Here is a 25,284-nt window from a genome sequence, read left to right as displayed (position 1 = left end):
ATTTAGCTGACATGGTGACTGAAAGGTCTCAGTAGGCTTCAAACACTTAGTGCTTGCTCTCTGTCTTGCTCTGTCCTCCCTCTCTTACCTTCTCTTTTCACTGTTCAATTTCTTTCTTTCTTTTTGCTTGCAGGTGAATGCAGGCTGGATTGGTTTCTGGTCCACTGTTGGCGGGTGTGTGTTTGGAATAGGAATGGCCAGGTAAGTTGAATACTGCTACGTTTACTGTACATCACGCATATTTAGCCTGTAGAAATGCACAAACAGGTCAAGACTTCTGAGACTTGAGTATGATTATGCAACATGACTAGAGTGAGTGATGGACTGTCCAAGTTTCAGCAACCAAACTCTTTCAAGCCACCTACAGTGTAATGGTACTTTTCTCTATCAACACTTTGAATGATAATTATTAAGTGGAAGGAAAAGGTTTTTTGAAGTTTTTGTTGTCCTTAAATTTGAAATGTGTAGCATAAATGTCTTTCCACATCTGGAGGCTGGTATTTGTGCCAACGTGTCTCGCAAAAACAGTTCAACCTCTTTCAGAAATGTGTCTGAATACTTTTGCGCACCCTTCTCGTCTACACCAAGTGTCAAACGAACGCGGTCTGCAAAAGCAACTCGCGAGACAACAGACCTCTCGCATATCTGACTTTTTAATGGCAGTTCAGTTTGTTTATTAAGCTAATACAAGCCAGCTCAGTAGAAACTTTATGGAGCCACTGAGGCATTAAATTAGAAAATAAGCATTCACTGTAACGCCTCATTAACAGCTGCACTCCTTATTCGCAGTTCAGTTGCACACACGTTCTGTGCCTAATCCTCAATGTCGTGCTGTGTCAGTTATTCAGAAGAAAAGGTCGTCGACATCGAAAAGAGGATGCGGGCTTATTCCCGCTGAAAGACGCGCTTCATACACACGAGGAAAGTCACCAGTTACAGTCGGTGAACTATAAAGACCGCGGCTGTTTCAGATCAAACCTTTGCTCACCTGGGAATTGGGGTTTGGTGCCGATTTTCTCTAAAATGTAAAGGAGGCCATCCAAACGTGAAACGGTAGCGACAGAAATAGACGGCAACAAAGTGGATTTCAATTTGGGAGGGAAGACAAGGTGGCAAACATACAAATTTATCTTTCAAAACATCTGCGCCTCTAACACACATGACAGCTGACACACTGTCAAAACAGTATGGAAGCACAAAAGGCAGCTGTCAGTGAGATGGCGTCTGAAGACGTATTCGTATTCGTGTTCTTTGAGAGCCTCACGCTGCCTAACCAGTGAGACGAGACACTTCTCTTCCCGCACTTTAGCAGCATTATTTATAACATCAGTCGCAGCCGATAAGGCCCATGTGGAGAACAGTGGAGCGTCCACTTGAACTTAACAAAGAGGATCTGTCTCTTTTGTTTCCCCCCCGCCCCTCATGTCATCTGCTCTCCTTTTTTTAATACAAGAGCCGAGCCCAGTGACAAAAGAGGGAGTGGAATTGATGCTGATGCAAGTAGCTTTCCCCCCTCCAGCTGATGGATAGAGAGCCATGGCATAAAGACAAAGCATAGAGTCTGCAGAAAAAAAAGTGGGGGGAGGGGGGAGTCGTTCATGCTCTGATGGATGCGGGCCGACGGCCAGTCGTTGCTTCCGGGCAGTACTGGTGTTTTCTTTAGGTTGTAATCAAGGAAATGAGCCCATTGCCCCCTCCTCCCGATCTTAAATCAATATGGCCGTTTGCAGCACGAGATGAAAGCATTTGTAAACAAAACTGATAAATTGTGGTGTAGATTATGCATTCTGGGAGTCAGGGGAGGGAATAATTCCTCTCTCTCGTCGGAGTTCATAGTCAAATGAATTTTGGCTCCGGCAATTATGCCGTCGCTTCTTTCGCTGGAAAAATGTGTTGAACAGGCCTGGAATCATACTAATGAGGTTTATTAATCTTCCAACAACTCAAATATATAAATATATATCAATATTTTATGCTGGGCAATTATTTTTTTTTCAATTGCTGTGTAGCACAACCCATCCGCATGCAGCGACCGCTTAACCACACTTACTGGATTTATTGCACGTGAAGCGATGAAGGAAAGCGAAACATGACCAAAGAGCTGAATTGCTGTTTCAGTGTCTTTTTATCACAGAAATCTGGTGTTCTCTTTATCCATATCAGCGCTCACTGGGACTGTATTTATTAGAAATGAATCTCAGAGACGCGACTTGACAGCCCTTTGATTTTACAACATTTTAGCAAGAGCTGTTTTACATGAGATGAAACAAATGGGAACTAAATAGAATTTTAATTTCTTCTCCGACTTCCTTTGTCCATCCTCTTGTATCCAAATATGAGCTTTGATTTAGATTTATTCAATGTCAATATACAATCGCTTAATACCTTTTATTAAAATTGTTTTCTTTCCACTTAATGTAACTTATACTTATTTTACAGCCCCTGCAAAGATATTTATTCCCTGTAAAAGTTTAGAAGAAGTTCACAGCGGGGTTAGATTCTAGGAAATATCCCAAGCTTTGGAGATTTCACACAACAGTCTGTAGTCTGGTTTATCATAAAACAGCGGAAGCCGTTTAATCTGCTTTTAATCCTGGATTGTTTCAGCCTCTCTGGGAACAGAGAGCTCAGCATTTACCTGCAAATATGCTCTTTCCACTCTCGCTCTCACGACGGCGTTTGTTAAACCAGCTGCAGTCCCGAGTCTCCGCGCCTGTCATGAAACACACACGGCAGAAAAACTATTATCTGTTCGCCAGCTGACGGGTCTTTTCACAAGGAATGTGGAAAGAGCAACTTAACAAGCTGCAGCAATTATCCCCCCATTACAATTCCCAAGAGAGGTGTCGGTGGCAGAAAAGCAAACCAGGTCATTTTCCTGCACGTCACGAAGGCCTGAGGTGCGCAAATCTCCAGCTTGACGAGTCGATACAGAGCAAATGCAAATGACGATCAGCTTCGGCCTAATAGGTTGCGCCTGTAACCAGGGACGATTTGCGATCGCGTGTCGGCCATCATATTATTCCATCTGCGCTCGCCACGCTCCACCTGCGGACCTGCATGCACTGGAGAGCAGAAAATGCAATTTGATCTGATGCTGCTTAGATGAGCCTGACGAGTTTATTGGTAATAAAATCTGTTACAAAGATGGAAAATGCTGACTTTTATTTTGAATATTACCTCAGATTCAAGTCGCCTAATTTACCAAGTTTACCAAATAGCATTTGGAAAAATTTGTCTCTCTTTCATGAGAGAGACACAGTAACTATGCCATCACTGTTGACATGTCTTCTCAAGCTACTTCACAAAAAAGTTAATTTAGTCCAATCATACACAGATTCTGCAGTCAAGTCCATCATTCAAATTAGTTAAGAGGATGTTCTATCGGGGGAAACCCAGCAGGTTGCGTTGAGTCCTTGACTCCTCTTTGAACCCTCAAGTTCAGCTGACATTTGGCAAAAACAGTAACAAACATCTTTATTGAGGGTACTCTGGGACTAGATGGGGAACTATTAAGGAAAAGCTGCTCGGTGTGAATAAACGAGCCGATTAGAATTCATACAGCTCGGTTGTCGGTGATCTTCTCCGCAAAAGGGTCGAGAGGCTTTTGCGGGGCGCCGGGGGGAAATGCTTTCGCACATCTCTGGCACCAGAAGTGCGTGAAGAGCCGTGGACGCGCGCCAGCCTCTGGCAGATGGTGAATGCAGATTTTAGTGGTGCGACTGTGGGCTAGGAACAGAGATCCATGGGTTTTGGCAAGTGCAGGACCATGAACTCCTCATTCGGTGTTTGGTCAGGTTAGGCTCTGTGGCCTGTCACGGCCGTCTGTCGAAGCGTTCACACGTTTCTCTTGTCCCGCGAACACAGAACTAATTTGTCAGCGTATAGAATGCATAAAAGGCATTAGTCTTGCAAAAATGCCACGGCGGAGCACAATGCGTCTCTCAACGCTAAGGCTGTTTTCTGTCATCCCCTCGCTTTCAGCTCATTGACAGAACTCCACCACCCAGCAGAACCGATCAATCACTCGCAGCAGGTTTCTTTATTCTCGTATCGAGTTGCTTGTCAGGTTCAGCCCTCTTTTCTTCTGCGTCTCGTCTGTGACCAACAAAATGAAAGCAATTAGTGGCTGTCTTTGCTACAGGCAAATCCAGGCTCATCTACTCTTCCTCAAGCATACATATGTATACCCAGAGGAGAAGAGAGGGCCAGCTGAAATGAATTTAGACGGGGCTGCGGAAAGAAGTCTGGAAACTTGAAGGCTCTCTTTGTAAATATGGCCCAGTGGCTTCCCTTCTACACTATAATATGCTGCGTGTCTTGAGTTTGCCTGCTCAGTTGGTGAGACAAATTGAATCAACTCGACGCGTTTTGTCTCCCAGTCTAATGAGAAGTAGAACTGACGCACTCAGAAACAAGTGGGAGATGGAAATGATCTATCCTTCCTGCGAGGCAGTGCGTGTCCTCTGTAATATATTTTGACACTCGTCACAGAAGAACCTGAGTTGCTGAAAAATTGCGCTGTATCATCTTGTGATGTGAAAGGATGCGTCTTGTTTCCGGCGCAGCTACCTTTTAATCTTGTCAGCTTGTGTGTATCTTTGAATTTTTACACAACAGGGAGTTTTATTGTCGTTTTCCCCCCTCCTCTCCTTTTTTCCTGAACCTCAGATTTGCAGACTCCATCCGTGGGATGCTGAAGCTGATTCTGGTGCTGATGCTGGCAGGAGCCTCGCTGTCCTCGACGTGGTTTACGCTCACCTGTTTGAGCACAATTACCCACCTCCCGGTTTCTGCAGGTAGGCCCGCGCTAACGTCACCATCAAGGTGACTTCTGTCTTTTTTTCCCAGTCGCTGAAGCTTAGTCACATTTTCCACCCTGTAGTCACTGTCTCATTGTGCGTGTTGGAGCACAAAGTCAAAATGATTAAAGGAAGTAGGTGTCACAAGCTGATCTATCAATCAATTCACATCAACGATAACAACCTTTAGGGATGTCAGTGGATTTAGCTCCCCTTCCCTAAGCCATCTAATAAGCATATAATCATGTATTTCTAAACCACAGATTGTAATCACGATCGTCCATCATCATTCTCCCAACCCCTGGAACCTCTCTCTCTCTCTCTGTCTCTTTCTCTCTCTCTGTACTTCATGTCCTTTTATACACTGGCAGCCTGATGCAGCCTGATGCAGCCAGCTCCCAGTCTCATTTGTCTGGCATTGCACCTAAGAGGGCAGCAAGACATTGCATCGTGACACCTAGCATGCCTTTCTATCTTCACAAGAACTTCACATTGACTTTAATTCAATTTTCATTCATTTCTAGAACATTGACCCTTACACTAAACTTAACCATTACCAGCACGTGCTTAAACTGAAGCCTAACTTAAACCCAGTTCACACCTTAGTCTTAACCCATGACCCCATCACAGGGAGGTCCACAGCATTAGGACTAGGGCTATTGTAATCTAATGTTTTAGTAACGCACACAAAGAAGCTAATGCATTCCGTTGAAAAGGAAGTATCATATTTTACAACCAGAAAACATCCCATCCGTCAACGTATAAAACATAAATTATTCACAATTGGGCATTTCACCGTTTTTCAAGCAGAAACATAAAAGCGATGTTAAAACACATTTTTCTGACACAAAAGCATTTGTTCTCTCACCCATCACTTCCAGATGATGTGACATCTGGAACCAAAGAGCATGGAAGCGAATTTGTAATCCAAAAATCACTTCTCTTTCCAAAGAAAATGAGGTCAACTGATTGGTGGTCAAAGGTTAGAGATATGCAAGGAGTCTATGTTTATAGCAGATGCAACATTGATCTAATAAAGTGAGTTAAGCAATTCAGATATCTTTTTTTTTCTAGAGTAATACTCCCCTGGTACATGTGGGCAAGTAGCATGTCCATGTGGTACGTCTTACTGAGAAGGCAATGAATGGAGACAAGTCTTTCATGCAACAGATATTTATAGATCTGTAGCGCTAAATTCTGGTCTTGTTCTCATTTTCACATTTTCTGCCAGCTTGCAATATTCCAAGCATTCCTCAGAGATGATTAGTTATCGTCTTCCCTCAAAGGGTCTCCTCCTACCTTTTGTGACCCGACGTACAGGAAACACAACTCCTTTTGAAGGCAGCCTCTGGGGGGGTGAGGATCCCCTTTTGCAAACCTGTTCTCAGGAATGCGATGGACCTCAGAGGAGCTGTGATGAAAGGAAAACGCAGACAAATGGGACAGTCATTGCTATCGTTTCGCTGAGATCAGGAGGGACTCTGGCGCGATGAGTCTGCTTCTTCACACGTTGGTGTCACCTCGGACCGAATCGGTAGACGTCGAACTAAAAAGCTCGCCCGCCGACAATTTCAGCACATTTTGACAATCCTGGAAGTAGTTCCCGTGAGCTGGTTTTGCGCATCCGCGCCGTGCACAAGGAGCAAATGAGAAGCTGTTAACCAAGTGGACACCTGTGCAGTTTGGCAAAAGAATAAGAAATTTCATTTTAATGCATCGTAGGATCCGTGACACGAGCTGCATCTTAATGTGTCGTGCGCAGGCGAACGAAAACCAGTGATATATTGCAAAATAAATTGAAACTGAATTTGTCGGCCGAGGCAATCAACGTGCTTTTGTTGCACGACATGCCAGGCTGGTACAAACTGTCCTCCCCCGACCCCCAAGTGGAGAGTAAGAATTAGGACAGGATGCATCACACCTCACTCAACTTTTAGTAAAGCTAGTTGCAACAGTTATGAGTCCAGAGCTAATACATTCATCAGTGAATGTTTTCCCCCAAATTTAAAGATGAATTATTTAAAGATTTAAGTGAGGAAGAAGAAGCCGAAAACACAATTTGGTGGGAAAAAAACAACTCTGCTGTTCGAGAGAAACGTGTTTTATGCTCACATGTTCGATTAGCTTGTGTACCTTCTGCCTCCAACCAATTATTTTTGAGACGGGGCTCGTGAAAGAGAAACATCATAATTATGAAGTTGAGCCGGAAAAACACATTTCAAGCGACAAACTAATCATGTCACACCGAGGAAAGGGGGCAAAGGCATGCTGGAATTGGGTTTGAGAAAGAAAGCCATTTACTGTGCAAAAACACCTACAGTATTTTGGTTTCCTGTTAAATTGCCACCTGGAGGCCTCGCTTACTAAATGGACCGTTGTGTCGTGGCGAAGGTCCATCATAAATCTGGGGCTGGTAAAAAAAAAAAAAAAAAAAAAAAATGGTGGAGCAGGAAACCCTCAAAGGTTGAATATATCACTCCTGTTCCACAAACTGTATCCTCACATCTTTCTTTCAAAAGAATTGCTCAGGTTAATTTTATTAATGTGCTGCTTTAAAATATGTTTTTTTTTTTATTTGGTTCCGCCGTTTGTTTTATCTCTCCACAGCCATCCTCTACACTTCCTGCATCCTGGTCGGTATATTCGTCAACAGCAGTGTGCCGATTTTCTTCGAACTCTTCATTGAGACGGTGTACCCGGTCCCTGAAGGCATCACCTGCGGCGTTGTCACCTTCCTGGGGAACTTGGCTGCTGGACTTCTGCTCTTCTTCCTCACCTTTTACCCAACGAGTAAGACCAAAGGGCTCAAATTACCTGTAAAAAGGTCAAATCAGGTTTATTTGTGCAGCATATTTCAGCGACAAAGTGATTTTCACGACGAAAACACAACACAATAACAAACAAGCGATATACACATCAGTTATATTAATCAATGTTCCAGTGGTTGTTAATCAAAGGCAACTCTGAACAGGTGGAGTTCGAGCCTAGATCTAAAGGAAGTCAACGTTTCGGTTGTTTTGTAGTTTTCTTGAAGTTTGTTAGATTTTTGGAGCATGAAAACTGAATGCTGCTTCTCCATGTTTTGCTTCTGGTTCTGGTTCTGGTAGTGATGATGCAGAGTAAACTACAACCAGAAGACTTTATCATTTTAATCAGCAGAAATTTTGAGGTGTACGGACATTGACGTATTTTTTTTTACTTAATTCATTTCTATTTTTTTTTTTGTGACTCTTCAGTGCATTTCATTGCAACTATTATGTTTTACGTTATTTACATAGTTTATTATGTATTTTCTTTCTTTTTTTTATTCATGCTAAGGGTTAGATTTTACATTTTCATTCAGGTTAATCAATTGCAGAAAACTTAAAGCATTTAATCTCACTTTCTTTCACCAAAAGCAGAGCATTTGTCGTTGCCTCGGGGATGGGGATCGTCTGCAACCTTACATATGTAAACACCCATATGCCACATGAACTCCTGTTTAAATGGGTAAATATTAGACATCCTGGTGCACCTGGAAGGACATTTGGTTTCGAGGGTAAGCTAACCTACTGAAAGGTACAAACGCTTTGTTGCATTTCCCTCCTTTTGTGTCTTTGAGCTGGCTGCAGCAGTCAGTTTATGCAACAATTTGGGCAGCGATGGGACAGCTTGTCATCTGCATTTCTTCTGTCTCCCAGGCAAGAAAAACAAAAATGATGTCATTGATGGAAGCTGGTGCTGCTGTGTGAATACTGGTGCAAACTCGGAACCATATTGCTGTTTGGGATGCTTGATTTTATTTATTTTTTTCCTCCATATTTCCTTGCTTAAAGATACCAGATTCAGATTTACCTTTGATAAATCGGTGGTGGTGTTCGATTAGAGGCTGTACCACTGGTCCGGGCGCCGAACAGCAGTATGAAGGGTTGATGCGTCTGCGAGATGTTTTGCGCGGATTTATCTTGCGCCGCAATGGGAAGCGTTAAGGGACGGCTTAATCAGAGTGAAAGTGGTTTTGATATCTGTGATCCACAAGACGGGCAATGTTTTCTGATTTATTTGAAATGACCTCACGCCAGAACGACGATGAATCACGGAAGAGGCAGAAATATTATCTGGTGTGCATTGATCTACTGCAGCCTGACAGGAGAGCTGGACTTATAAAGTATACATGATGCATCCTCTGCTCAGTGTTTCTCCCTGCATCTCTGAATGATTGACGACCCGGTGTGGCTGAATGCAGGTCTCGGCACATCTAAGTGTGTTGTGTGCATAGAAGTGTTTGTGTGTGTGTGAGACGGGGGAAGCTCAGGGATGCCTAAGATAGATCTCTACAATCATTGTGTCAGGAATTGAAAAGATCAGGCACATTAGAAGGAGGCTTTAGTTTCTCCCTTTTTTGCACTTTGCAACCTTGAAGTTGATAAATAGATAATGATGCAGCCAAGGTTTCTTGTTAGAGACTTATCCTTGCTTCAGGCATAGCGAGGGGAGAGTGGAGACGGCTGCCACGGCAGTGGATTGCTGGCTTCTTACTCGGATAGCGTCTCTGAAAGTCTACTACCACGTCATCTCGTCTCAACAGTCACCGTTTGGTGCTTAGGGCTGAAAATTGACCCAATCCGGAGATTTGTGTATATTTTAGCATTGCATTTTCCTCCTTGTTCTTATTCGTCATCCACAATATGAATCCAAAATAATAAATCAAATCTGCTGTATTACAGACCAAACCAAAGGTTTAAAAGCAAGATTTAGCAACAAGGACGTCATTTAAACATGAGGCGTTTCTCTTAGATTTGTTCATCTCTGAATCCAATCAGGCGCAATGACTGGCAAAACGTTCTCGAAGCTTCACTGACGCACAGCGCCATGGTTGAGTTTGTAGAATTGTGTCGTTTTCTCATGAGTGTTGCTGGTTTGGTACAACATTGGTATTGACGTGCAACTGGACACTTATTTTCAGAGGAACGTTTCTTCTTGAAATATTTCAAAGAGCCGCTGACCCTCAGTGTCTGGAACGATCACAGGGTTCGTTGCCGTCCTAAATGGCGGGAAATGTAGAACTTCCCATTCCCGAGACATTGATAAATGCCCCTCTCAGCAGGCCGGCGTTGCTGTCATTTTTCACGGTTGGGATGACAGCCTCGGGGTGATGACAAGTGTTGGGTAAACACCGACGGCAGCGTTTACCTTAATGGCCAGAAGAAATGTGCTTTTGTGTCATCCAGTCTCAGGTTTGAGAGGTCTCCAGTAGTAATAGTAATCCACACCCGATTTCTTACAATATGTCACCCCGTTGACCCTGAGCATCACTGTCACTTCATTTCTATCTGGTTTAAGGCACTAATCATTGGGACTCTCCCTTATTTACATGACTTTTCATCAAAAACAAAAATAAGCTCAAGTAAAGGTTTATAATATGTATGTAAAATAGTTATTTACAAACATCTAGGTAGCTTCTTTTTAGTGGCAATCATGTAACTCTTGGCACAGACAAAAAGAAGATTGACTTTAGTACTGTTAAAGAAGCAGGTTTTTACATCCTGAAGAATGCAAGGGTTGTGTCTTCGTTGAAATAGCTGCAGCAGATGTAATGACTTTAGACACTTCAATGCTGAAAAAATATTTTCTTTTTGGCGTCCCAAAGACATATCACTGGTCAGGCTACATTTTGAAGTCAGCAACATGCAGTCTGTCAGCTCTTTGGACGCTAAACGTTTTGTGATGCTACAGGCAGCCACAAATTTCAAGGTTATTCACCCTACCTGTGTTTTTGATGCTCTTCTATTAAAGAAGTCGGATTTTGGTTCTTTCTGTTTTTTCATGCTTTCTAACAAACCCCTGAGGCATTTTCCGAACATCTGTTTACATAGAGATTAGATCACACACAAGTGGACTCTATTTACTAATTAAGTGACTTTTAAAGCAATTGGTTTCACTTTGTCTTTGTTATGTAAAATCCCATCATGATTCATTGAGGTTGGTGGTTGTAACGTGACGGCTTAATGATCCAAACAGCTTGTCGAGGGTTTTATGCGACCTTGCAGCATATTTTCTGTTCCAGTCTTATATTTCCATTCTTTATGAGACACATTCTGCTTTTAATTATACATGCAAGTTGTCCAACTTGTGAATGAATCCGGTTTTGTCTTTAAAACAACATTTTGTTCTCCGCAAGAGATCATCCGTGCAAAAAAAAAAAAAGAAAATTGGATTATCCAAATTTACTTTGAAAATATTCTCGTGTGAGGGCTCATTGATATGATTTTATCCTCGCTGTGGCATCATAATGGCAAATAAGGCAAATAAGATTCAGACTTTGAATCGAGTCGATTCTGCATCAGCGTCATCTTTTCGAAACCCGGTAACCTAAACACCTTGGAGGTTTTCAGGAAAAAAACTTGACTTTTAATCATGGACTCAAACAATACAGAGACAGTGATGCTTTTCTCACCAAGTTAAATGTAGTATTCAGGAAGACTTTCTACACGCATCTCAATACGTCATTGAAAACTTAAGTGTCAAATTGAATTACTAAATAAAATGTACTTTTTTGTGATCTAATTCATTTTGATACACTTGTAAGATAAAATGACTCTTTCCATGTGATCTTGTTATTATACCTAATCCATCTCAAGGTGTGACCCCCACTCTTTCCTTTCCAATGCTTTCATACAAAAGGCCAATGCCATAAAGAAGTGAGCGTCATTAATCACATCCCCACTCTGACCTCAATTAAGGCTCATAAAAGCCGTAAGATGGCCGCCGACACCCGATCAGAGGACCTGTTCTGCTGACACAGGCAGCGGTTATGATTGGCTGTTATTGTGAGGAGGAAGACGTCCTCTGAATGCGATCCAACAGATCAGCCACTTCCTGAAACGATGTTCTTGCTCCCCGTCACATTATCTGTCGCCACGTCAGATAACTGCATATGCTATCAATTATTTAGTCACTTACTTTGTACTACACCACTTTTAATCAAACTTCATTTACTTAAAAGAGAAAATGGACAATTATTCCTCCTTCTGCTAAAAAAACAACAGCAGATTGGCCATTGCAGTTATAGCTGTGTTCACAAATTAAATCAATACTTTGATTTTACAGCATTTTATAAAGACTTGGATAACAATCTACAATTATTGCCCTACGTAACCCTTGATCTGGCAATTTCCAGTAGGACACGTTACACGCTTCATGTATTTATGTTAGGACTTTCATGAGGGTTCAATCTCTTCTGGTGTTAATATCTGTTATTAGTTCCTTTGTCGTCTTTTTCCTTACAAAATGAGCAATCGTTGACCTGATGAAATTGTTCAGAATGATTGTCACTTTGTCTTTACGTTCTGCTCGCTGTCCTCCTCCCCTGTTCAGTTTGTTAGGTATTCCGGCTGAGTTTCTTCCAGCCTTTCTGACAACTCTGTCCTTAGAAATCAGAGATCTCGTAAATCTTTCAGCGTCGCATTAGCATTCCTTTAATGCCGTTGCCGCTCCCCCCTCCCCAACAAACACGCTGAGTTTCTCCAACTTCAGATGGGTGAGCCTCAGACAAGAAAGGGAGAGAGTTTGCGACGGAGAATGCTCGTCAGATAAATACACTCCATTAACCTACCTCCATGCCCGGTCTCCTGCTGTCCAACTCGCACAGTCCTGATTAATGAGGCCGCTTCTGGAGTCTTGACTTCTCTCAGCAGACACCTGCATCCCAATCCCTCAACCCCTCTCCTCTTGAACCACATGCCTTTCATCTTCGTCTGCATCCTACCCAATGTCTGTTTTTTTTGTAGAAAAACAAGTGTGCGAGGGTGTAAGCCCAACAAGTTACGCTGATGATTTCGAACCAACCAGGATCCAAAGTGGAGACCACACATCTGTGTTCTCATAGACACGGAGACAACACTGTGTAACTTAAGCTGTAGTTGAAAAAATAGTGTTGTCTTGACTAAGACTTGTACAGAGTGACACCTGAGATACACCTGAGATACACCTGGTTCATACGGTGAGATTTGAAAATCGTCAGCCAGCTTTCTAAAAATCAGAGACCACACACGATGATAAAAAATCTTAGGGATGACAGGTTTGGTGATATAGTGTGGCATGACACACTATACTACCAAACAAACCGATTTCACTCACTAACTTCACACAGAAAATCTCTCAAAAGAGTAAACGCACATGGCCAGCTAGGAAGAAGCAATGACGATAGTTTGTGGACTATATCTAACAGAGATAAAACAATACAAAGGCATTTTCAATGTCCGCCAGCCGTTCTGATGTGCCATAGCAGTTGTTTTGTTTTCTGTGTTTTTTGAATTGCCCTCAGTGTTTCTGTCGCCTCGATTTCTGATCAGCTGAACGACATATTCAACAGGCTGTGTTCTGATTTGTCACAATTTATCCTGCCAAGACAATCCAACACGTTGACTATCCAATTTAGAATATTCCCAATTTTAGATCTCAGCCGTCCCGACGTTTCCGCGAGTGTAACAGATCACTCTTAGCACCCCGCAAACAGCAGGAACATCTCCTCAGATTATCCTGAGCTATTCCGATAATCAGTGTGTCCTTGAGATTGTTGGAAGGCGGAAGTCTAGATATAAAAACTCTGGTCTGAACCAGTGGTGTTTCTAGTTTTAGGAGTCTTATCGACCTTTATTAATGTGATCAGTTTATAAGCCTGAAGCTCCCAGCTCATCTTCAGAACTGAAGAAACGTTTAGGTTTGAATGTCTTTAGGAATCAAGCGAAGAAGTTCATTTACATTCTATTTAAGTACTTTTAAAAAAATAATGCCCTGGAAGATTTGAGAATCTATCCTTGTGTTTGTATTCATAGCAATTACGTTAGCCTAACATCTTATTCTCTCACTTCTGAGCTTGCGTCATTGACACTCCCTGTGTTTCCATTGACCACATAATTGCACAATTTGGCATTTTGAAAATTAATTTGCTTAATGGAAGCAACAATCGCATTGTCAGTTTCAGCAAAATGTTTTGGGGCTAGAATGAAGTGGTTGTTTGGCCAAATCAGAATTGGTTTATTTTGTAAAAGGAATCACTTTTTTTTTTTTTTTGCACCACAAGTCAATTGATCAACAACTGGATGTTGCCACTGATGCAAACCCCAAAGAAGAACATGACAGGATCATGACAGCATTACTTTTAATGATTTACTACACAAACAAACTTACTCACATCTGACTTTAATTACGTGTATTTCATGGGAACATTGCTATTGCAAAATTGTGTATTTTGCAACTCCAACTTTGGAAAAACACGTTTCTTTTCACATTCACATGATTGACGCTCGATGGATGGCTGCTTGCAGTCGTTGTGGCACATAGTCCTGGCCTGTGTCCCAGACCCCCACTGTTTGTTTTGACCTGATTTTCCTATATTTAGTTCGGCCTGCTCTCTGGAGCAAAGCACCACTCCCTCTCTACTGGTTGAGATTTCCTCGCCAAACAGGTCATGTTTACCAGACTTGTTTTCTTTTTTAAAGAGACAGTCAAATTCCATCTGACGGATGTTTGTGCTTTATGTGTTTTAAACGGTCTTAGCGTCATTCATTTTGAGAAAGAGAAGCGCGTGTCTTAGGTGTGGTAAGATAATGTGGAATTAGGGGTTCGGTGGTGGTGTGAACTTCCCAACCGGTCCAACAAATTCAGCTTTAACGAAGACGGCAAGAGGAACTCTCCTGTGCCTAATGGAGCCTGAAAAAACCGGCGCAAATAAAACGGCTCATTCTACACAACATTGAGGTTCAAGTGTAGGTCAGTGGTAGCAGGGAACACTGCCAATACCATTGAATTATTCAGAATGATTATAAAAGAGCAGCACAAGCTCATATTTACTTTAGGGTATGTCAGAAATTCTCATTGATTATATGTTAGCCCTGTGCATAAATCACTTTGCATCTGACCAACTCTCATTTGGGTTCAATATATATGTTGATGACTCTTTCTAAAAGTGCACATATCAATATATTATGGTGCATTGCTCAGGATTTATGTACGGCTAAACTAGGGCGCCCTTTTATTTGTGATGCGTTGGTAGGCTGCGTCTGCAGACTTGCAGTTCGTTCGGAAACGATTCATTTTGTCCACATTTTGTGACGTTGCAGCTTTGTTTCTACGTCAGTATTTGTAAAAAAAATAAAATAAAGACCATTTTCAACATTACAAATGCTGTTAGTGCCATTCTGTTGTGGCTATTCAATGTAAATATTCCATAGAAAGGATAAGAACTACTTTTGTTATTGTATCTATTAGTGACAGGCATTTTGTGACAAATTTCTTAAGTAATTTCTATCGTTTGCAGCAATGGGTGATGGTTGAAAACCCTAAAAACTGGTTGTAACATCAGTATTGTGTATTTATACTATTTTCCCTACTGGATTCCATGAGAGCCTCAATAAATATAAAAATGATTAAATGCTGAACAATATTTTTTATTTGTGTAGCTCTGACTGGGTTAGGTTTAGTGACAAGCACAATGAGTTGTTGTACTTACTTTTTTATTGTCTCTCATCAATTACAATAAATGCCAATGAATATTGTATTAACCTTCCTCTAAAATCTACATTTTAGCATGTTTGTTAATTTTTTTTTATCATTTCATTCAAAGTTTGGGCTCTAGACCCTAGCTCTAAACTTGTACTCAAATCTTTGTGTCTAAACTTTTGTCTTCTTTCTTTTTTTTTTGACTCACGCAGACTTGTCGTGGCTGAACTGGTGCGTAACCGGCTCGTGTCTCTTCAGCCTCGTCCTCGTCCTTTTCTTCAGGGAGTCCTACGATCGTCTCTACCTGGACGTCTTTGTCTCCGTGTGACACTTGTGTGGAAGAAAAAAAAAACACGAAGAAAATCGAGGCTGTTTAAACTCCTACTCTTGCACAGTAAAGAGGAGAAAAGGGACGCGGAGAGCAAGTTGGGAAGCTCTACGCTCTTTGTGAAATGTTAAATTTTAGGACGAGAATGTATATATAAATACCTGTAAACCCGAGGTGAGGGTAATGCACGTTTCTGCCATACGGAGGCGTTGTTTACATCTCAGAAGCAGTTAACCCGTAGGTTTGATGATGGTGCAACCTGTTTTTAACGGTTTCCTTCGTTTGTCTGAATGAGTTGAGGTGGACCCGCCTGAACGAACAGTTTGCCCCTTCGCAGGTAGTTTGAGTTGGAAAGTCACTCTGGAAGCTCCCACTTGTCTCATCTCAAAAGACGAGGCAAGGAAAACTCTTCTTGAAGTTTACAAAAGGGACGTCAAACAGGGCCCAACTCAACACCGAGCGACTTCCACGCACATTGAAGTTTAGTCCCTTCAGGAATTAAACTGGGACCTCCTCGTGTTTTAGTGCCGGCCATGACTCACCTGGAGGCTTAACTGACCCTACAGCGTTAGGCGACCTGTGATATTGCCTGTCAGCAAAAGACGAGGCCCTCTCAAAATGAATATTATGCAAAAGAAAAAAGAGGGATGCCGTCAGATCGACAGCTGGACGCCAGCCGAAGACGTGGACTCACCAGCGCTTCTCGTTTGGATGAGAAGCGTGTGACGGAGGGTTTATTTTTCCATTTCTTCAGAAAATTCACAACTAAATTATGTTTGTAATTTTAACCTAACTATAATTTCTTTTGTACAGCTTTTTTTTTAATTCACTTTTCTTCCTGAGCGGTGTGCCAGTATTTATTGAAACGAAAAAAATGTCTCAACACTAACAACACCAGAAACAAAAAGTTTGATGACAGACCTTTCTTTGTATTTATACAAGCGTACGAACAATGTTTTTGTTCAAAGCACCAGCAGCGTCCTTCGCAGCGACTGGCTTTCAGCCAGTTTTTTTTAACTGGCTTAAAAAAAACACACAGATTGAAAAAGTAGCCCATCTCATAAATATTATGCCTGATAAAACCTACAACAAGAGCATCTCCGTGTTAACAAAGTGAATCTCTGCAGGAGAGAAAAAAAAAAGGTTTTGTCTAACATGCTTATTTTCTGGTGTCTTTTTTTTCCCAGAGTTTCGAAAAAAGGAAGTATTTTTATGTTTTCCCTCTGGAGATAAAAAAAAGGTTGCGTAATTTGTTCCTGGTGCTGTTTTTCCCTCTCTCGCCTTGTAAAGAAAAGGTTCTCTTTCACCCACAGATGTGTTGCCTTAATTATCCAGTGCAGTGCATTCAACTTCCTCCTTCTGTCCACACTGTGAATATTTTATCTCTGGATTATGTCAAAATCCTGGGTTTCTGGGTTGTTGTTTTTTTTAACACTATGTAGCGTCCTAGGATTTGGTTATTACTTTGTGTTCCTTTGGGGTAAAACAAACACGACTCTCACAATGTTCAGCACCTTATTAAAATGATGATTTTACAAATTATAGCGCACATTTTCGTATATTATACTTTGCCTTTGTCCTAAGCTGAACCCCCTGGTTGTAACGCGTCGCTCAAGTATTACAAGCCACAAATCTTATCTATTTTATGTGTTAGGTTTACACAAAGTAGTGAATGATTGTGGTTAAAAATAACTGTAAAAAAAAAGTATATATCGGTATGATTATCAAATAATGTTCTAAGTTTGGAACAACAGTGCATCTACAAAGGCGTTAAAGTTTTGTTTATAAAAGCAGCTTATTAACTCTGGAGGAGTCGAGGGCATCCGCAACGCGGGTGGACAACTGCTGTCAGAACAGCAATTAATCTGAGCTTCGAAGAAGAATGAAAGGGGGGAAAAAAGCCACAAGAAAAGTTTGGTAAAATTATATAGACAACACAGAAAACGAGTGAAAAAAGGTTCTCTGTTCAGATGAGACTCAAAAGTTCTCAAAGTTTTTATATCTCAATACTCACAGTGGAAACCGGAGCTGGCGTCCACAGTCCAGCGTTCTTATGTTCGTTCTGGGCGGAAACAAGTCAATCAGTGTCAACATGACATCCATTTTCCTCTGTAAACGCAACAAAAGCATGCCAGGTACAAGCTGCAGTTTCTTTTTGAATATTTGAGAAATGTTCGTACAGCAAACTGAGAGAACAGGTGAATTTTCCGTCAAGAATTTGGAGTTGCATTTCGCAGAAAAATCTGAATGCTGACCCGTGAATAGGCGTGGCTTCTTTGTATTTGGCTTAGATAAAAATTTGTTTTTTTGTTGTTTTTTTTTGCTGTAAAGAGTAGAGCTAAAGCTTAGCCCAAAGGTACCTACCTGCAATGATAAGACTTTCACACAATAGACTGAGGTGGTTAAAGACAAATGCCTGTCATACTTTTTCAACTTTACAAGATCTACTTACTTTGTGCTGGTCGCTCATAATAAATCATATTTAAACTGCCATTTGTGTTTCTAATGTGACAAAACGTAAAGGTTTGAGCGGCGCAAATGCACTGTGTAATTTCCCACTGAATGGGAAGACTTTCACATGCTGTCTTATTTCTGTTTGCGTCCGTCGTGCTTCATCTGACTTCTTGTTGGAAGTTTCCTTCCATTATTATCAGCCAAAGCCTTTTGTTTGCTCTCCACAGAACCAACGTTGGAAGATTTTCTTTCATGCATCTCTCACGATTAATTTCTTTTCAGCTGAATACCGAGCATATTTAAGAGTTTAGAAATTGCTTTTGCTCCGTTATTGTTATTCACTATGTAATTTCCCTTTGTTGCTCTTTTTCTCTCCATTGTGCGCCGCCGTGGTTGAAATGTTGCATTGAGCTGTAGATCCACTTTGTAATTTTTTTTTTCTTCGACGCTCATTCGCATCCACGTCCGATTCACTGCAGTTAAATCAACCAATCAATTCCAGCTAATGGGTCACTTAGGAGCAGTTACTCATAAAACCCTTCCAAGCCCAGATCTGCTGAAGCTTCTCCATAGGCTAATTTCAATTTAATACACCATGTCATTGCTTCTCCATAATGTTGCCGGCAATTTTGAAAGAAAATCGAAGTAGCAAAGGCAGAAGATTTTTTTTTTTTGCTTTCATTTTTTGGCATGGTTCAATCTATTCATCAGAGCCTTCCTGGCTGGAAAATGAGTGTTGTTGGTTTTTTTTTTTTTTTCTGACCTCGACATCTAGTTTCTATTTTCCATTAGAAATCTCATGACATCAGCATTTCTTGCAGAGGCTTGGCGGAGCTCCGCAGGATCTGCGGTGACCAATGTTCCCTCTAATTTTTCATGTGTCTGGGCATACACACAAGCTTCCTGGGCACACTGAGGACCACTGTGAGCATCATCACTGTACACGGCGTGGCCACACACAAGTATCATAAATCTGGGATCATAGAAAGTTGCATGGCTTATTAAAAAAATTTAATTACATCAGCAATTTTCATTCGTTTGCTTTTAAGTGATTTGCTCAATTAAAATAAAAAAAAGAAAACATTGCTGTTCATGAGATGCATGCTATAAGAGTCCTGCTTCAGCCAGGGTGAGAAATGAGACATTACACCTTTCAGACATAAATGTTTGTTCATATTAAAACATTCACATTTTGCACAATGAAATGTTTTCTGTAGCTTGTGATGCAGTATAAATTCTTGTAAAATATTTAATTACAATTTTTTTCACGTCTGCCCTTCTCGCTTCTTCTCACTTCTCCAGTGGTTGCACACTTAGCCCAGGTTGATGGTCAGTCTGCTTCTTGCTTTATGTACTTGAATTCAGCATATTGACTGTTAATGGCCTCCATAATCTGTGGGTGGAGGAGAATGGCCTCATACTTCTTTGCCAGTGTACAAATGTCTGCTTATCCATAGTCAAAAGTCTGAACTCAACATTTCAATATCAAATGCAGACCATTCCTTTCATTTGATTTGATTCCATTTGATCTTAGAAGAAGTGCATTTCTTTTTTTTTTACTTTGGCTTGGTGAGTGGATGTCCCACTGTCCTGGCCTCGCTAAGCACTGTGACTTTTAACACTAACTCAGCTATACAGGTAGCTAAACACTTTCCCATCCGTCCACCAAGAAGCACTCCATTTGGTTTTTTAGCAGGGTTTAATGAGAATCGTGTAAAACTGTAACACACAAAAGTACAGAAAATGAATGCCAGCTAGGCTAACGCGTCGGGCTAACACGAGTAAAAAAATATCTATTGTCACATAAAACATGTCAACGGGATACAAATTATGATTTATATGACAAGCAAATTAGAACAGCACTTACAGACGATGCCGTTTCTGCACTTAGATTAAAGAAAACACAACAAAGAGGGCCCCTTTCGGACTACATGGACCAACGGCTTTCTTCCTTTCTGGTAAACAAGTCGTACTAATAAAAGTAACCACAAGATGGCGTCTGTAAGCCAGTAACAGACAAAATTATAACATTTGCCACTAGATACCCTCAGTAGATTAACTTAACATTGAATGACATTAAATTAAACAGGTTTCACTACACCCACGTAGACATGATAAGGTGATGGCTTTCACGTTTCTTAACTCTACCGCACTATTCTCACCTGCACGGCCATAAGATCAAGGCACGTAACCCACGTACACGCAGCCAATCAGTAGCGAAAGTGAACCGTATCATTGGCTGGATTCCTGTCACTCACTGAGTTCGATGTCCACTTTACGTTGGACTTTATTTTATGCGCTACATAGATTTTCTTGTGCGCTGAGAATATGTGAGCAGTGCGCGATTGCGCAGGCGCGCAGCTTAGAGGGAACATTGGCGGTGACATCCCTTAACTGATTGCACGAGCCGAGCCGATCTAACCATGACTGATGCTCCAGACCCTGGAGTCGCGAGGAGGAACTGGCACCAGCTTCACATCCTCTGTACTTTGTTACACACTGTGACTAATAGCCGAGCTGACTATGAATAAAAAGAAGAGACTGCCCAAGATTTTGAACAGTGATGCCTACACACCAGAAAACTTTAATCATTACTGTTTGTAGTTTTTGTTTTTTGTTTTCTTCCACTTGGTGCACACTGACATCTTACTTGGTGAGGCCAGAACTAACAGTGCCTCAAGTCACTAGATAACAAACCAGCAGAGTTGCTCATAGTTGTGAAGCAGGAGAATGTCCTTATCTACCCCTACAGCTGAAATGTGTGGAGAAATGGCTGCTTAGTCGCTTCAATGTACACACACACATCCACACACACACCTTCCTACCCCATTCCTCCTCTGGCAGCCCAGCTCGGGATGAGCTCATGCTCCATTGCTGGTGAGAACAGAACTCTCTGCACGCTACGATCCCATGCAGCGTCGCTTATGTGTAGGAGATTATTAGGATGCTAATTTGTTGTGACCTGGGGCAAGATGTTTCTTTGTCTTTTGTTGAGAATTAGATTCAGAAAATTAACAAGTCGGAAAAAATGATGAACATCTGGATGGTTTTAGGCTGGGTGTGACCTCCAATTCTTGCACATAACCCAAAACTGATGAGATGTAGAACAAATCCACTGCATGGAGCCTCTCACACTACAGTGCATTCATCACACCGACTGAAAGACAATCAATGGCTCCTCAGTTTATTGACGTTTCATTGACAGCGTTCCAGGTTTTTGCCTTGTTCCGCTGGGCTTTTTAGTTCACTTGTATGATGCCAAAATAAAGTTATGAAAAAACCCAAACTTTTGGTAAAGCTGACAATCTGCCAAAGACAAATATTTTTAGTCCTATTTGTTGTATTTATGTCAAGAGTTTGTATGGAGAGTCCAGTCCCAACTAACGGCTTCAAGGAAAGGTTGCTGAACCTAAAATTAAACAAACTTTTTTTCCGTATAACTTCAGTGTCATTATAATGTTCATGGTGACCAGACAGACGCAGTTATTCCAGCTGACCATGGAGATTTTCATTTCATAAAATAGATTTTGGATCTAAACCTCGTCAGTGTGCAGCAAAAATCTGTTTATGTAGTAATAAGCGTCCATCTGTTTATTTATTCCATCTTTCTCATGAAAGGGAAGAAAGCGTGATTGAATCAGAATTCCTCCGAGGAGACGAAGACGAAGCTTCTTGTTTTACAAAGAAAAACTCCTCCAGGCTTTCATGGCAGTCGGCCTTTGGAGGTAAAAACAATACAATTTGGAGATTCGGAGATGATTTGGAACATCCCATATATTACTGGGCTTTTCTGAAATAATTCATACTTTATGAATATTTCACAGTTTGTGGTTATATTTACAAATTCCACTGTCATTGGGACTGTATGAATTAAAACACTGTCCAGATGTGAAGTGCAAGGAAAGTGATAAATGTTTCAAAACATTTTTTTAATATAAATAAAGACCCCCATTTGAAATATTTTTGCTGCAATTACAAGAGGAGAACCTCCATCTCATCCTCAAGTTATTTTTGCAGCTTAATCAAAGTTTAATTATGCTTCAGTTAAAAAATATTAATCCTAGATGGAAATTAAAAAATTAGTAACTCTTATTCGCGTTTCTTCAAACAGTTGTTGTAGATGCTGGTGATTGCGGGCAGGAAGCGTCTCCTGTAGCAGTCTGTGTTACAGCGACTCTGAAGAAGCCTCTGACTGAAGACACTGTTGTTGTGTGACAGTTTGATCCTTCAACACACAATCATCTCCACATGTTCCAGCCTTCGCTATAAACCTTTCTGATTATTCAGATTGCAATACAGTGAACCCTCGATTCACCTTTCATGGCCTGTTGCTTTGCAGATTTTTTTGTGCATTTTTTTTTCCACAGTGCATTGTATTCTGTGACCTGATTGGCTAAACAGTCTCCGCCTTCTTCTCTAAACACTGTAACGTGCCAATAACATTATGGTATTTAAATATACAGCTTGGCAAATTTTGGCAAATATTTCTGCCTAGAAGAAAAAAAGAGCGACGACATCTACCAATAACTGTGTTCTTCTCTGGAAACCACACCTGCACCAGAGGCTTCAGAAGAAAGACACTGCAGAGCGGAGACAGGCTGCAGTCAGAGGCACAGTGAAATTCGCGAGTCACAATTTGCCCTCCTGTACCTCGTATTGATGATTAAAATGATTATTTTACTGTAGTTATTTGTAAGAAAGTGTTATAATAATTAAAAAAAAAAAAAAGCTTGGGCCTGAAAACAGGTTTTGTTGTTTGGTTTCAATGTTGAGTAATTATGCTGTTTAATAATTGTAAAAAATAAATGTAACTCAAATGTAACTACTTCATGGATTTCACGGGTTCTTTTCGGAACGCAACCCCCGCAAAAAACGAGGGTTCACTGTAAATAATTTAATGGGGTTTGGGGGTGAATACCTTTCCGAGGCACCATTACAAAGATGTTTTTTTTCTTTTAGTAAGTAACTGTTAACAAAAGGTCTTCAGAAAGGTAGTTTCATCCTGTCAGCTTCCTCATGTCAGAACTGGATCTGGGACACGATGAACACACAGAAAAATTTAACATTACTCAACTTTTTAACTGCAAGCAGTTTGGGTTTCACGCCTTTGTTCCTGTCAGAGCCATAAAACCGACAGTTGGGGCAGACAAAAACTAATGTTGCCGTCTCTGTGCCTGGCAATTAAATCCCTCTTCGATGTTACACACTGCTGTTGCGTTTTTGTTTTTTTCTTTCTTTCTATGTTGGCTTTCCTTCTTTTTTCTTTGTTTTTCTTCTTAGAGCGACTTTAAATTTACTCGCATCTCCTCTTCCAGCGTTGCACCTCGGTGTCTCTTCGGGCTCCCTGAGCTCCAAAAGTCCCTTAATTGACTTCGCCAGGATTATGAAAAATGAGTCATGCTTTCAAATGCCTCATTTAGCAGAACGGCTATCGCAGCGCCCGTTACTTTATCATCAGCATATTAAAAGGGCTTGGTGTGCTTGATGAGGAGCGATGGGCTGCAGAAGCCCAGGCTCTCTCTGTTTGACATCTGGCCACTGATTTGGCACTTCATCACTGGTGAATCTGAGCTATCTGGCTGCTCCTCTAGGAAAACAAAACATACATTAGGATGAGCAGACCACCGGTATTTCAGTAAACCCACTGTAACGCTTTTGTTAGGTGTAAAAGACGCACACAAATTCGATTCAACACTAGTATGCCGCTAATATGATGTTTTAACAACACTGTTTTACAGAGATATACAGTTAATGCTGAATGCTCATAAATACACCATGCAACCAGTCCATAGCCTGAACGACTTTTACTACCAGTTTTTTCATTTCCTGCTGATATTTTTGAAGCCTTTTTAGTGCATGGAAGACATATTCCAACACGGTTCCTTCTAAATGGACATAGCTTAACGTCATTATGAAGAGCAGAGAAATATATTAGAAATATCCGGATCTGGATGCCCGTAGGTGTCGAATCATGAAGTGTTCTCTGATCCAACGCGCTCTCGTTAGTTGCAAAACTTGCCACTACAAACTTTCTGAGATGTTCAGAAGAGAGGGAGGTTGTACCTGTTCCGGCAGGTTCTGCTTAGCCGAGCCTCCACGTTCCTAATGCATCAGGACATTGCCCTGACGGAAGCAGCATGTCCTCTGAGCAAGAGCAATTATGATCACCATGCAGGCGGAAAGCCTGTAGCCAGAAGAACAGCAAGACGGGCTTTGATCCAGCAGGCTGCCTATTGAAATCACAGCTCCCCTTCGCCGCAAACTCCAGCCTCAGCTAATGTAGAAGGACCGTTAGAAAAAATAAAAAGAAATCTGTGCTCCTTGCTGGCTCCTGGGAGTATTTTTGTATTATGACTTAGAGCTTTTTCACCTCTTAAAACATAATTTGCTTCCCCCAGTCCTTCCTCCTCATCAAAAGGTGATTGAAGCTGCTTTTGTGTTGCACGGCGCACTGCTGAGAAACTTCTTTTAGTGGTTATTAGGCAGAATGGCTCTGCGTTGCAGCATGCGGAAGCAGCTTTAAACAGCACAATGACTTTTTGAAAACGTTGTCATAGCTCCATTTTTTTTTTTTTCGGCCACAACGTTGTGAGGAGAAAGAGATGGTTTGGCCAGAAGATGACCTTCATATTGCAACACAACAGTTTGTGTCCTACTCTGTTTTGTCCCTATACTAATTGTAAGATACTTAATTATGTAATTTTTTTGATGATTATTATCAGTAAGCATAAATTTGGACTTTGTACTTTTAAATTGTGATTTTTCTGGAGTTACTATCAAGAACTGCTTGTGCAAAGTTGAATGTATTAAGACGTTATTGATTGTAACATTTACACACACATGCTCAAAAAATACACCCACGTCCCCATTGATGTTTGATTGATTGACCCTAACCTCCCCACTCTTCGTGTCAAAAGTCGAGTTTATTTATATCGATTTGTTTCCTGGCTCAGAGCTTTCCTCACTTTAAAACATTACTCCATCCATTTGTTGTTGTTATTTTTTTAAATACCGCTGAGGTGAGAAATTTCCCAGAAAATTGGGATTAGCTTTCCCTTGTCCCTTCGAAGTCCGGTTTTGAGTTACGTTTTCCTGGGAACGCCCAAAAGTTTCAACTCTCACCCAAACAATCCCTATTAGCTGGAAAGAAACAGATTATGACGATGCAACCAAAAACGCACAAAGTGCCGTGAACCATAAGGTTCCGGAACATGAGCG

The 25,284-nt window shown here is 41.2% G+C and overlaps 1 protein-coding gene across 1 annotated transcript in view; it reads left to right on the top strand.

The window, feature by feature from the left end:
* slc49a4 (solute carrier family 49 member 4) overlaps window positions 1-18,105 on the top strand; it is a 41,296-nt gene extending 23,191 nt beyond the window's left edge. The window contains exons 6-9 of the mRNA XM_055031287.1: window positions 134-201; window positions 4,672-4,799; window positions 7,410-7,592; window positions 15,497-18,105. Coding sequence (XP_054887262.1) covers window positions 134-201; window positions 4,672-4,799; window positions 7,410-7,592; window positions 15,497-15,612 — 495 coding nt within the window. The 3' untranslated portion in view covers window positions 15,613-18,105. The remainder of the gene's footprint in view (window positions 1-133; window positions 202-4,671; window positions 4,800-7,409; window positions 7,593-15,496) is intronic.
* Window positions 18,106-25,284: the final 7,179 nt, after the last annotated feature.

This window comes from Poeciliopsis prolifica, unplaced genomic scaffold (assembly GCF_027474105.1).
Source record: "Poeciliopsis prolifica strain line A6 unplaced genomic scaffold, Auburn_PproV2 SCAFFOLD007, whole genome shotgun sequence".
NCBI lineage: Eukaryota > Metazoa > Chordata > Actinopteri > Cyprinodontiformes > Poeciliidae > Poeciliopsis > Poeciliopsis prolifica.
The sequence above is the reverse complement of the archived record's forward strand: the minus strand, read 5'-3'. Positions and strand labels throughout refer to the sequence as shown.